This window comes from Amblyraja radiata, unplaced genomic scaffold (assembly GCF_010909765.2).
Source record: "Amblyraja radiata isolate CabotCenter1 unplaced genomic scaffold, sAmbRad1.1.pri S87, whole genome shotgun sequence".
NCBI classification, from domain to species: domain Eukaryota; kingdom Metazoa; phylum Chordata; class Chondrichthyes; order Rajiformes; family Rajidae; genus Amblyraja; species Amblyraja radiata.
In genome coordinates this window covers 28,446-43,846 of record NW_022630170.1, presented here as the reverse complement: position 1 = coordinate 43,846, position 15,401 = coordinate 28,446, and the positions used below count along the sequence as shown (strand labels likewise).

The 15,401-nt window shown below is 42.5% G+C and overlaps 1 protein-coding gene across 1 annotated transcript in view; it reads left to right on the top strand.

The window, feature by feature from the left end:
- LOC116969565 (alpha-1-inhibitor 3-like) overlaps nucleotides 1-15,401 on the top strand; it is a 56,750-nt gene that overhangs the window by 19,304 nt on the left and 22,045 nt on the right. Inside the window, exons 7-11 of the mRNA XM_033016404.1 lie at nucleotides 1,117-1,222; nucleotides 4,646-4,760; nucleotides 5,096-5,205; nucleotides 13,408-13,569; nucleotides 14,185-14,412. Coding sequence (XP_032872295.1) covers nucleotides 1,117-1,222; nucleotides 4,646-4,760; nucleotides 5,096-5,205; nucleotides 13,408-13,569; nucleotides 14,185-14,412 — 721 coding nt within the window. The remainder of the gene's footprint in view (nucleotides 1-1,116; nucleotides 1,223-4,645; nucleotides 4,761-5,095; nucleotides 5,206-13,407; nucleotides 13,570-14,184; nucleotides 14,413-15,401) is intronic.

Here is a 15,401-nt window from a genome sequence, read left to right as displayed (position 1 = left end):
AGCTACCTGGACGAGTTAAATCGGCATGGGAGGGAGGTATTCGATGTAAACAGCCACAATATAAATCAATCCAAATCTCAGCTCCTCTGTTTCCAAGTGTTCTTGGCAATCTGTCAGTTATTGCCGTTCCTACAACTCTCAAAGAGACACAGTCAAATTCCTCACAAATTGAAGAAATCTTTTTTAAAAGAAAGCCTCTGAAGTCTGGTGATAATCCGAGCTCCAAATTCTCGCTGCCTTTGTTCCCCCTCCATAATGACTCATGGAGTCAAAAAATGATACAGTGTGGAAACAGGTCCTTTGGCCCAACTCACCCACACCGGCCAACAATGTCCCAGCTACGCTAATCCCACTTGCCTGCACTTGGTCCATATCCCGCCAAACCAGTCCTATCCATGCATCTGTCTAACTGTCTCTTAAAAGATGGGATAGTCCCAGCCTCAACTACCTCCTCTGACAGCTTGTTCCATACACCCACCACCCTTTGTGTAAAAAAGTTACCCCTCGGATTCCTATAAAATCTTTTCCCCTTCACCTTGAACCTATGTCCTCTGGTCCTCAATTCACCTACTCTAGGCAAAAGACTCTGTGCATCTACCCGATCTATTCATCTCATAATCTTATACACCTCTATGAGATCACCCCTTACCCATGGAATAGAGACACAGCCTACTCAACCTCTCCCTATAGCTCACACCTTCTAGTCCTGGCAACATCCTCATAAATCTTTTCTGAACCCTTTCAAGCTTGACAATACCTTTCCTATAGCATGGTGCCCAGAACTGAACAAAATATTCTGAAGAAGGGTTTCGGTCCATAGATGCTGCCTCACCCGCTGGGTTTCTCCAGCATTTTTGTCTACCTTCAATTTTTAAGTATTTGCAGTTTCTTCTTAAGCAATATTTTGAATGTTGTCTTATACAACTGCAACATGACCTCCCAACTTCTCCTTCTGAAATTCTGCTTCAAATCCTCTGCCATCAGAACAGATCCTCCAGTCTGTCTGTGTGATGGGACAGGGTAGAGGGAGCTTCTCTCCTGTCTGATGCCGGGAGTGTGTGACAGGGACGGGGTAGAGGATCTCTGTCAATGATCGGTGCTGTGAATGGGTTGCAGATACACCTATGGTAAACCCATGCGGGGAGATGTTAACGGCACTGTTTGCCTGCAACCAGTTCACTTCCACCGTTCTCAGAGTAACTGTCACATCGTGACGGGCAAGGTCAGTACCTGGTATTGGTTTATTATTGTCACATGTACCATGTTTTGTTTGTGTACTGTCCAGTCAAATCATACTGAGATGCTGGAAGGATGGAGAGTGACAAATTACTGGAGAAGATTCTGAGGGATAAGATATACATGCATTTTAGATAGATTGGGTCTGCTGAGAAATAGTTAGCATGGTTTTGTACGTGGAAGATCGTGTCTTACGAATCTCATTGAGTTTATTGAAGAGGCAATGAAAAAGGTTGATGAGGGCAAAGCCATAGACATTGTCTATATGGACCTCAGCAAGTCATTTGATAAGTTTCCACTTGGTAGACTATTCTGGAAGAATAGATCGCATGGGATCCAGGGAGAGCTGGATATGGAATTGGTTTCATGGAAGGAAGCAAAAGGTGATGGAAGGTTGTTTTTCGGACTGGAGCCAGTGGTGTGCCTCAGGGATCGGATCTGGGCCCATTGCTGTTTGTGGTTTGGATGAGAATGTTCGAGAATGGTTAGTATGTTTGCAGATGAAAATAAAGTGGGTGGCATCGGAGATAGGGAAGATGGTTATCAAAAATTACAGTGGGATCTTAATAAGTTGAACAAGTGGGCTGAGGAATGGTTGATGGAGTTTAATACAGATAGGTGCAAGTGGTGCATTTTGGGAAGTCAAACCAGGCCAGGATCTACACAGTGAATGACAGGGCCCTGGTGAGTGTTGTAGACCAGAGGGGTCTAGGAGTACAGGTACATTGTTCCTTGAAATTGTGTCACAAGTAGATAGGTTGTCAAGAAGGCTTGGTCATAGGCCTTCATTACTCAGGGTGCTGAGTATAGAAGTTGGGATGCTATGTTACAGTTGTAGAAAACATTGGTGAGATCGCATGAGAAGTATTGTGTTCATTGTTGGTCACCCTGTAACAGGAAAGATGTTGTTAAGCTGCAAATAATGCAAAGAAGATTTACCAGGAGGTTGCAGGAATTAATGGCCTGACCTATCGGGAGGGTTTGGGCAGGCTAGGACTTTATTCCTTGGAGCGCAGGAGGCTAAGGGGTGAAGTGTAAAAGAATATGAGGTGCCTAGTCTTTTACCCAGAGTAGGAGAATCAAGAACCAGAGAACAAAGGTTTAAGGTGAGATGAGAAAAGATTGAATAGGAAACTGAGGGGTACCTTATTCAAACAGAGGGTGGTGGGTATATGGAATGAACTGCTTTACTTTGGAGATGCATTATGGAAACAGACGTTTTGGCCAACTGAATCTGAGCCTACTAGCGATCACCGTGTACAATAGCACTATCCTCAACAATATGCACAATATACATTAAGCCAATTAAACTACAAGCTGTACATCTTAGGAATGTGGGGAGAAAACCAGATCATCCGGAAAAATACCACACAGTCACAGTAACAACATACAAACAGCATTTGTAGTCAGGATCAAACCTGGGTCTCTGCCGCTGTAAGGCAGCAACTCTACAACTGTGCCACCATGCCCCTCTTTCAAAAGACATTTGGACAGTTACATGGGCAGGAATGGTTTAGAGGAATATGAGCCAAATGCAGGTGGGCAGTACTAGTGGAGACGGAGCATCTTGGTCAGCATGGGCAAATTGGACTGAAGGACTTATTTCCATGTTGTATGACTCTGACTATAAAGGCAGTCCAACCTCCCCCTGCAATTAATGCGCCCTAATCCAGGCATCATTCCGGTAAACTTCCCCTGCACTCTCCACAAAACTTCCTCATCTTTCCTGTAATGGGGCGCCCAGAAGTACATGTGTAAGAAGGAACTGCAGATGCTGGTTTACACCGAAGATAGACAGAAACCGTTGGAGTAACTCAGCGGGTCAGGCAACATCTCTGGAGAGAAAAGCTCTAGATGGTTCAGGTCAAGACCCTTCATTAGACTGACCCTTTGTCATCTCAGATTGATTAAGGGTCTCGACACAAAATGTTGCCTGTTCTTTAACCCTTGAGATGCTGCCTGACCCGCTGAGTTACTCCAGCTTTTTGTATCTATCTTCAAACAGAACTGCATGTAATATTCCAAATGTTGTTTAACCAATTCCTCTCATGATTCCTCTGTCTGAAGAAGGGTCTCGAACAAAACGTCGCCTATTCCTTCTCTCCATAGATGCTCCCTCACCCGCTGGGTCTCTCCAGCATTGTTGTCTACCTTTGATTCTTCCAGCATCTGTAGTTCCTTCTTAAACATAGACAGGTTGGTTAGTTAGTTTGAAGGTGACACCAAGGAATGAGAGTGAAAGAGAGGAAGGGTGGGTGAGCTGGGAGGAACTGCAGTTGCGGTTATCAACTGAAGAGAGACACATAAAGCTGGAGTAACGGTAGGTCAGCCAGCATCTCTGGAGGAAAGGAATAGGTGAAGTTTCAGGCTGAGCCCCTTCAGACTGAGAGTCAGAAGTAAGGGTAACGAAAGATATAGCTGGTGCTTAGGATAAATGAATGGAAGATAGGCAAAAAGCAACGATAATGAAGAAAAGGTGTACAGTCAGTGAAACTCAACAGGACGACAGTGAAACAAGTACGAGGACTAGGGCGGGGGAGGGAAGGATAGAGAGGGGATGCCAGGGTTACATGAAGTTGGAGAAATCAATATTGATACCGCTGGGTTGTAAGGTGCCCAAGCGAAATATGAAGTGCTGTTCCTCCAATTTATTTAGACAGTGAAAATCAACAGGATGACAGTGACACTAGTTGGATGAGTGAGTGTTGGACACTACCCCCTGACCTGGATCTGATCTGGTGTAAGGCCCAGGGAAGTGAAGCAGGGATGAGGGGTGTGGGAGAGGTGGGCATGAGGGGAGTGACTGGGCTGGGGTCAGCGGGTGAGGGGAAGGGAAAGGGGATGGATGTCCCAGTGGTTTATGCAACTATCCCATCCCCTTATAACTCTCCCACCTCCCCATCTCCTGCCCCTCACCCACACACTGGGGACCGATACACAGCGGCCCATTAAACCCTTGAGCCCACTGGGCAGGAGACTGTGGTACCCGGAGGAGACACACGCGGTCACAGGAAGAGGGTGCAATCTTCCTGCAGACAGACAGTGGTGGGTGTTAGGATCGAACCCAGATCACCAGAGAGCCAGGCTCAACGACACATTCACACTTTCTCTGCTTTCTCTTCCCATCCCCTTTCCTCTTTCCTTCTCTCATACTCTTTCATCCTCTTCCTTTCCTCCCTTGCACTTTCTTTCATTTGCCATCCTCCCTCTCTCTCTCTCTCTTTCCTTCTCTTCCTCTCTTTCCTACTCCGTCTTTCCTTCTCTTCCTCTCTCTCTCTCTGCCCTCTCTCCCCCACTCTGGCACACACACGGATACAGGGAGGAGGTGGGGGTGGGACAGGATGATGTGGATAAGGTTCCCAGCCCAGCTCTTGCCTCTGGGTCTCACTCTCCCCTCTCACACCCTCAGACGGATACAGACGGCTGCTTCTCCAGGGATCTGTCCACGGACACCTTCTGGATCAGGGCCAACCGGCGCTCTGGGAACATCCAAGCACACTTCGTAGTGGCTGAGGAGGGGACGGGTGAGACTGTGCCGAACTCTCCTTCATCACCCACTCCCTCGCTCCCTTTCTCCTTCATTTCCCACTCCATCGCTCCCTCTCTTCATCCTTCCCTCGCTCCCTCTCTCTATCCTCTCCTTCATCCCCCTCTCCCTCTCTCAATTCCCCTTTCCCTCGCACTCTCTCTTCATCCCACTCTCCCTCGCTCCTTCTCTCCATCTTTTCCTTCATCCGGCTCTTTCTCGCTCCCTCTCTCCATCCTCTCCTTCAATCCGCTCTCCTTCTCCATCCTCTCCTTCATCCCACTTTCTCTCCCTCCCTCACCTCTGGGTGACTGTGTTTGACACCATCCACAGGGATAACGAGGGAAGGTTCGGGCAGCTGCCAGGTATCGTCAAAGGTCACCACGATCAGTTTTGAGGAGGTGGAAGACTACTACAAGACCGGGATCCCATACACAGGAAAGGTACGGTGTGGTCATGTGTGGTACACCCCTACAGGGGGGTGAAACTCCCTCCCCCCCCACACACACACACACACACACACACACACACACACACACACACACACACACACACACACACACACACACACACACACACACTCACACGCACACACACACACACACACACACACACACACACGCACACACACATACACGGGTACATCCCTCCAGGGGGAAACTTCCCCCCCCCCACACACACACACATACATAGTGTGATACACACACACACACACGGTGTGATACACACACACACACATTGGTACATCCCTACACAGGGAAACTCCCCACACTCACACGCACATGTACACACACACACACACACACACACACACACACACACACACACACACACACACACACACACATACACACACACACACACACACACACACACACACACACACACACACACACACACACACACACACACACACGCACACAGTGTGATACATGCACTCACTCACAGTGTGATACACACGCACACATTTGGTGATGCACACACGATGTGGTACACCCCTACATGGAGAGGTATAGAGTGACACTCCACACACACACACATACATGCACACGCACCTGCGATGTGATACACACAAATGCTGCACACACAGGCAATAGACAATAGGTGCAGGAGTAAGCCATTCGGCCCTTCGAGCCAGCACTGCCATTCACTGTGATCATGGCTGGCCAACCACATCAGTACCCCGTTCCTGCCTTCTCCCCATACCCCCTGACTCCGCTATCTTTAAGAGCCCCATCTAGCTCTCTCTTGAAAGTATCCAGAGAACCGGCCTCCACCGCCTTCTGAGGCAGAGAATTCCACAGACTCACAACTCTCTGGGTGAAAAAGTGTTTCCTCGTCTCCGTTCTAAATGGCTAACTCCTTATTCTTTAACTGTGGCCCCTGGTTCTGGACTCCCCCAACATCGGGAACGTGTTTCCTGCCGCTAGCTTGTCCAACCCCTTAATAATCTTTTATGTTTCAATAAGATCCCCTCTCATTCTTCTAAATTCCAGATTATACATGCCCAGTCGTTCCATTCTCTCAGCATATGACAGTCCCGCCATCCTGGTAATTTACCTTGTGGAAACCCGGCTACACTACCTCACTTCCTCAAATTTGGAGACCAATACTTCAGATGTGGTCTCACCAGGGCCCTGTACAAATGCAGACGGATCTCTTTGCTCCTATACTTAACTCTTCGTGTTATGAAGGCCAACATGCCATTTACTTTCTTCACTGCCTGCTGTACCTGCATGCTTACTTTCATAGACTGATGAACAAGGACACCCAGATCCTGTTGTACTTCCCCTTTTCCCAACTTGACACTATTTAGATAATAACCTGTCTTCCTGTTTTTGCTACCAAAGTGGATAACCCTACATTTATCCACATGAATCTGCATCTGCCATACATCTGCCCACTCACCCACCCTGTCCAAGTCACCCTGCATTCTCACAGCATCCTCCTCACAGTTCACACGGCCACCCACCTTTGTGTCATCTGCAAATCTGCTAATGTTGAATCCATGTAAATCATTGATGTATATGGTAAATAGCTGCGGTCCCAGCACCGAGCCTTGCAGTACCCCACCAGTCACTGCCTGCCATTCTGAAAGGGACCCGTTAATCCCTACTCTTTGTTTCCTGTCTGCCAACCAATTTTATATCCATGTCAGCACTCTACCCCCAATTCCATGTGCCCTAATTTTGCCCACTAATTTCCAATGTGGGACCTTATCAGATGCTTTACAAAAGTCCAGGTACACTACATACACTGGCTCTCCCTTGTCCATTTTCCGAGTTACATCCTCAAAAAATTCCAGAAGATTGGTCAAGCATGGTTTCCCCTTCGTAAATCCATGCTGACTCGATCCTGTTACTGCTATCCAAATGTGCCGCTATTTCATCTTTTAGGATTGACTCCAGCATCTTCCCCGCCACCGATGTCAGGTTAACTGGTCTATAATACCTTATTTTCTCTCTGCCGCCTTTCTTAAAGAGTGGGATAACATTAACTACCCTCCAATCCACAGGAACTTATCCTGAATCTATAGAACATTGGAAAATTATCAGCAATGGGTCTACGATTTCTAGATTCACTTCCTTTTCTTTCTTTTAAAATCTTTTTATTAGCTTTTTTTTCAAAAACAAAAACAAAACAACAAAAAAAAGGAATAATGATAAAGATAACAATGATATTGATACATAGGGATCAGGATTACATTAATAACAGGTACAAACCTAAATATGTCCAGTGTCAAAATACACATTGAATATAGACCTCTCGGTCTCTATGTAAATATAGTTAAATGTTTAAAAGAAAACTTATATGTAAAAGAAGATAAAAGAAAAAAAAAGAGAAAAAAGGAAAAAACAAAACCCCTCTAAACTAGAGAAAAAAAAGCAAAACAGAATCTGAGCTGCAAAGAATTTCAACAATTTAAGTCCCTGTTTGTCGTCAAGTCCGTTCCATCCTATAAAGGTTAAAACAAAATTATAACGGTTGGAGAAAGGACAATTTATGTCATGTAAAAATGTTGAATAAATCTTCCCCAAGTCCTATCAAATTTAACCAAGGATTCAACAATGTCACTCCTGATGTTTTCTAAATTTAAACATGATATCGTTTCAGAGTAGCAATGGAGTGTGGTCGGAGGATTAGAGTATTTCCATTTAATTAAAATAGATCTTCTGGCAATGAACGTAGTAAAAGCAATCAACCGATGGGCGGAACGGGACAAATGAATAGAATCTAACATTGGTAACCCCAAAATTGCAGTAATAGGATGAGGTTGTAAATCAATACCTAAAACTACAGAAATTGTATCAAAAATGTATTTCCAATATTTTTCCAAAAGTGGGCAGGACAACAACATATGGGTCAGTGAAGTCACTTCAGAATTACATCTGTCACAGGTAGGATTTATATGACCATAAAAACGAGCAAACTTATCTTTTGACATATGAACTCTGTGAACCACCTTGAATTGTATCAAAGTGTGTCTTGCACACATTGAGGAAGTACTAACTAATTGAAGAATCCTCTCCCATTTCTCTACAGATAGAGAAACTTGGAGTTCTCTTTCCCAGTCATTCTTAATTTTATCAAATGTATCTATTTGTAATTTCAAAATTAACTCATAAATAGTCGTTATTAAGCCTTTCTGATAAGGGTTCAAATGTAAAATGTTTTCCAAAATTTCAGTTTGATGTGGTAATGGAAAAAAGGGTAGAGTAGCCTTCAAAAATAGTCTAATTTGTAAATATCTAAAAAAGTGTGAATTAGGTAAATTATATTTATTGGAGAGTTGTTCAAATGACATAAAACAACCATCCAAAAACAAATCACGAAAAGCTACTAATCCCTTCCTCTTCCATAATAGAAAGGCTTGATCAGTACTAGAAGGTTGGAAGAGAAAATTAGATATGATAGGACTCGATAAGATAAAATCATTCAATCCAAAAAACTTACGAAATTGAAACCATATTCGAAATGTATGTCTTATTATTGGATTAGTCGTATATTTATTCAATCTCATAATTGTAAAAGGTAACAAGGCCCCTAGAATAGAAGCCAATGATAGCCATTGCATAGAATCACGTTCAAGATTTATCTATCCTGGGCATTGGGTATCTTCTAAATCTTTTGTCCAAAATGTTAAATAACGAACATTAACTGGCCAAAAGTAGAATCTAATGTTCAGCAGTGCCAAACCACCGTCTTTTTTTGATTTCTGTAAGTATTTTTTACTTAGTCTGGAATTTTTATTCTGCAATATATGTGAAGAAACTTTGGAGTCAATAATATCAAAGAAAGATTTAGCAATAAAAATTGGTATCATCTGAAATAAATACAAACATTTAGGTAAGATAACCATTTTAATAGCATTGATTCGGCCGATTAAAGATAAGGACATTGGTGACCATTTAGTAAACTGTTGTTTGATATGGTCAATTAAAGGCGCAAAATTAGCTTTAAATAAATCCTTGTGTTTCTTGGTAATCTTAATACCTAAATAAGTAAAACGTTCGGTAGTCAATCTAAATGGAAACTGTCCATAATTCGAAACTATTTTGTTTAATGGAAAAAGCTCACTCTTACTAAGATTTAGTTTATTACCAGAAAAACTTCTGAATTGATTAAGTAGTGTTACTATTGCCTGAATAGATTTCTATTGCCGGAATAGATTTCTCAGGATTAGAAATGAATAATAACAGATCATCTGCATAAAGAGATAATTTATGTGTCGTATTCCCGCGGACAATACCAAAAATATTAGGGGATTCCCTAACAGCGGAGGCCAAAGGTTCCAAATCAATATCAAACAGTAAAGGACTTAAAGGACAGCCCTGTGTAGTACCTAGAAAGAGCCTGATAAAAGGGGATCTCTGATTATTGGTAAGTACAGAAGCCTGAGGTATATGATATATCAGCTTGATCCAAGAGATAAATATTGGACCAATCTTAAATTTTTCAAGTGTATTGAATAAGTATTCCCATTATACACTATCAAACGCCTTCTCGGCATCAAGTGAAATGACACATTCTGGAGTTTTATTTGACGCTGTATATACGATATTCATTAATCTCCTAACATAAAAGTATGAGTAACGATTTTTAATAAAACCTGTCTGATCTTCAGAAATTTGCGGTAAAATATTTTCCAATCTCATAGCTAATATTTAGGAAAGAATTTTGGAATCTACATTTAACAGTGATATAGGTGTATATGATGTCACTTCAGTAGGGTCTTTAAGAATTAAAGAAATAGATGCTGCATAAAAGGATTGTGGTAATCTATTCATTAAAAAGGCTTCTTTAAAAACCTTGCATAGCCAGGGAGACAATAAACTTGAGAAAAGCTTGAAACATTCTACTGTAAACCCATCTAAACCGGGAGCTTTACCAGAATTCATTGAAAGGATTGCTTTCTGTATTTCTTCCTCCGTGATGGGTTCATCTAGCTCATTATGTATTAAATTTGGCAAGTTCAGTTTCTTTAAAAACTCATGCATTAAATTGGAATCAGTAAGAAATTCTGATTGGTATAGAGAGGTATAAAATTCCTGAAAGGATTTATTAATTTCATCATGGTCCACAGTTAGTGTACCATCCCGTTTACTCACTTTAGTAATCTGACATTTGGCCGACACCGCTTTCAACTAATTAGCGAGTAATTTACCAGATTTTTCGCCATGTATATAAAATTGACTTTTGGTTTTAAGTAGCTGGTTCTCAATCCGTGATACTAATAACAAATCATATCTCAATTGAAGTTCAACTCTATTTTTATAGAGCTCTAAACTATGAGCTTTTGAATATTTTTTATCAATTTCTTTAATTTCATCAGCCAATGTACATAATTCATTTTGAATTTGTTTTTTTAATCCCGTGGAGTATGAAATAAAAATGTCCATGAATATATGCCTTAAAAGCATCCCAGACTACACCATTGGATATTTCTTCAGTAGAATTTGTTAAGAAGAAAAAAGCAATCTGATCTTCAATAAAATTAACAACATTTAGATCTTGAAGCAAAGTAGCATTAAATCGCCATTGTTTAGCACTAAACTTGGAATCAGGTAGTTTGATTGATAGTTTCAATGGTGCGTGATCAGAAATAGCAATTGCATCATACACACATGCAGTGACCGATGAAGTTAGCCGAGAATCTATTATAAAGTAGTCAATCCTAGAGTAACTATGATATACATGAGAGAAAAAAGAAAACTCTTTGTCATTTGGGTGTAAGAATCTCCATACTTATAACATTCCAGAGTCAAGTAAAAAAGAATTGATAAAACTAGCTGATTTATTTGGAAGCATATGATCAGATGCAGATCTGTTCATCGAGGGGTTCAAACAACAGTTAAAATCTCCACCAATGATTAAAAAATGTTAATTCAAATTAAGAAAGGATGAAATTAACTGTTTTTATAAAACTCAGTGTGATCAATATTTGGTGCATAAACATTCACCATAGCAACTTTTTGGTTATAAAGAACACCAATAATCACCAAAAATCTACCATATGGATCAGAAATTGTTTCATAATGAACAAACGGAATTGAGGAGTCAATAAAATAGAGACTCCTTTCACCTTAGCCTGTGATATAGAATGAAACTGCTGTCCTCTCCAAAACTTGAAAAATCATTGATTGTCATCTTGCCTTACATGAGTTTCCTGAACAAAAATAATCTGAGCATTTAGTCTAGGAAGAACTTTAAAAATGTATTTCCTCTTAATAGGATGGTTCAAACCATTCACATTCCATGAAAGGAAGTTAATAACTTTATCCATATTGTTTGTAAAAATCATGTGGAATGTAAAGGGTTAATTTCTTAAAGCCTAATAGTTCATGATACTGGAAGAAGAAAATTCTAGGGCGGAGCCAGAAGTGACGACATTTCAGACATTTTTGTAGTTCAGATTCTGCACAGATGAAAAAAGCTAAGCTAAAAGCAATAGACCCCTCCCCCCTCCCACCCATGCAAAGCCTGAAACTGGCCACTAGACAGTCAGTACGCCACCTAATCCCCTACCTACCCTCATCTCTCCTAACAGCAGCACCCAACGTAAAAAGAAAGCATATTTGCCACTCAATAGCTAAAACAAAATTAATGTTATGGTTAAAAAAAAAAGTACATGTTGGCAGTGGAACACAAGAGCTACTTCATATTATTTATCCAAGATCAAAATATGAAAACCAAGAACTGCGTTCACTTTATTTGTTTAAAGACAGGGGGGGAATTCCTTCAATTTTAAAAATATTAAAACTAACAAAGCAAATCTTAAAAAATTATATATATATATAATACCATTACATTAAATTAACAGTATTTTAAAGAAGGTAAAAGGTGTTGTTTAATACCATCATACTAAAATTCTATAAAGTAAATTAAAAAAAAAGAAAAACAACTCATCCAGTTAAATTCTTAATCATTACAAAACAATATATTGTCAAAATAAGAACAGTAAATCTCCAAATATAACTTAATCAGCTATCTATAGCTCCCGGTGGCAGCTTCACCCTCATAAGCCTCCATAAAGCTGGAAGCATCTTGAGGATTGTTAAAAAATCGAATGTTATCTTTAAAGAGTTGCATACGCAGTCTAGCTGGATTAAGTAAGGCTGGACGCAACATTTTCTTAAACAACTCAGACATTACAATATGGAAAGACTTTCTTATTTCCAAAAGGTCCTTAAGTAACCTGGGATGCAGACCATCAGGCTCTGAGGATTTATCAGCCTTCAGTCCCATCGGTCTATCCAACACAATATCCTGACAAATGTGAATTTCCTTCAGTTCCTCCGTCAGCCCAGATCATCTGGTTTGTGTCCTCCTTAGTGAAAACTGATCCAAAGTACCTGTTCAACTCATAACATTCATAAGCACACACACACAGACATGGTGTGATACGCACACTAACACACACAGTGTGATACACACACAAACACAGAGTGTGATACAAACACACAGTGTGACACACACACAAACACAGTGTGATACATATACACACACACACACACAAACACAGTGTGATACATATACACACACACACATACACAGTGTGCTATACACACACACAAACACACACAGTGTGATATGCACACACACACACAGTATGACACACACACACATAGTGTGATATATACACACACACACACACACAATGTGACACACACACATAGTGTGATATACACACACACACACAGTGTGATACACACGCACACACAGTGTGATACACACACACACACACTGTGTGACACACACACACACACAGTGTGATATACACACACACACACAGTGTGATACACACGCACACACAGTGTGATATACACACACACACACTGTGTGATACACACACACACAATGTGATACACGCACAATGTGACACACACACACACAGTGCGATACACACACACACACAGTGTGATACACACACACAATGTGTCACACACACACACAGTGTGATACACACACACAATGTGTCACACACACACACACATTGTGATACACACACACACACGGGGTGTGATACACACGGTGAGATACACCCCTACACGGGAGGTACAGGGGAAACTCACCAACAGTCATCACTCTGCTTGTAACGTCTCCTCGTCGGAAGCTCCATCAGATTTCTCTCGTCTGATCCACAGGTGAAGATGAAATATGTCACCGGCCGCCCGTTTGCAAACGCACGGATATATTTGTTCAATTCCCAACATCCGGGGGCACAGCAAGTTGTTGCGGACGAGAGAGGAATGGCCACGTTCACCTTCAATACCTCCACCTGGGTGATGCAGCCCGTGCAACTCATGGTGAGTCTGGACCAGGGTCCGTCTGCAAGGGCAGCCACATATTCTCTCTCTCACTATCACTTCATTCCTCCATCTCTCACTCCTTCTCTCACCATCACTCTCTCACTACTATCTCTCACACTAACTCTCCCACGACAAGAAACAAATCCAGAGAGAGGAAACAAAAAGAAAGGAGAGAAAGAGGGAGAGAGAAAGAAAGGAAGGAGAGAGAGACTAGAGAGAGAGAGAAGAGAGAGAGAGAGAGAGAGAGAGAGAGAGAGAGCGAGAGAGAGAGAGAGAGAGAGAGAGAGAGAGAGAGAGAGAGAGGGGGGATATAGAGAGAGGGGAGAGAGAGGAGAGAGAAAGAGAGAAAGATCAGCGCGAGATATAGAGAGAGAAGGAGAGCTTATCGAGAGAAGGAGAGAGAGCTGAGCGCGATGCTCTCCGAGAGCTCGTCTAGCTCTCGAGGCCATCCATCAGACATCCTCTTTCTCCCTACACCCCTCTGCCTCTCTCCTCCCCCTCTCTCCACCCCCCCTCTTTCCCTCTGGGCTACATTGTCCTGACCCACTTCCAGGATAGTTCTCTCTCCTCTCCGGGCAGTTCTGGGATAATGTCTCCATCTGCTCCCCACAGGCCATTTACCAGCTGCTCCCTGAGCAATTCCACTCCACAGCCAGCGTTCCCAGACACGCTCCCGCCCGCCATTCCGTGAAACCCTTCTACTCCAAGTCGGGCAGCTTTATCTCCATCGGCAAGGTTGGCAGCGAGATGCCGTGCGATTCCCAGCTGGACCTGCCCGTCAACTACGTGTTCCCGAACCTTCCGCAGGGAGCTCCTCTCCATCTCGACCTCTTCCACCTGGTGAGTTGACCTGCAGGTACCGGATCCGCCGGAATGTTCTACCCCCGCGACGTTCTGCCACCCTGTCCTTCCTCTCTCACCCCCCCCCCCCCCTTCTCTCCCTTACCCCCACCTGACTCCGTCCCTCCTTCACCCCCTCACCACCTCTCACCCCCCATCCCTACCTCCGCCCCCGGCCCTCCCTCACCTACATGCATGAAGCAGCCGGCCGCTCGGCCCCTCTAACCAGCCCTATCATCACCGTGGATAATGCTGATCTCCGCACCACTCCCGGTCCTCAACAACCGGTTTTAAACTGCAGAGGCAGGGGACGGGAAGACCAGAGACATAGGAGCAGAAGCAGTATATATGGCCCATCGAGCCTACTCCGCCATTCAATCATGGCTGATCTATTTTCCCCTCTCAACCCCATTATCCTGCCTTGTCCCCGTTACTTTTGATAGCCTTACTAATATCAAGAACCAGTCAATCGCCACTAAAAATACTCAATATTGGGCTTCAGGGTCGTCTGTGGGGGCAGATTCACTGCCCCCTCGCAAAATAAATTCCCCCTCATCTCCATTCTAAAGATACGTCCATTTATTTTGAGGCATTATGCTCCAGTTCCAGACTCTTCCGCTAGCGGAAACATCCTCTCCACATCCACTATCTAGGCCTTTCACTGTTTGGTAAGTTTCAATGAGATCTCCCCCTCATCGTTCTTTTTTTTTTTGTTTTTTTTTTTTTTGTTTATTTTATTCGAATACAATACAAAACAATACAGTGGCGCCTAATTTTAGGTGGCAACTATGTCATACCGTAATCCATTCTATGTACAACCTCTAGTTTTATGTTATGAGAAGGAAGTAAGCAAGACAAGAAAAATAAAACCATAGAAAGGGGAAAGAGTGGAAAAATAGATGGTAGAAAGTAGAAAAATGTGAAGTGTGTATATATAAAAAAAAAATAAATAAAATAAAATAAAAAAGAAAAGGTGGAAAGTAGAAATA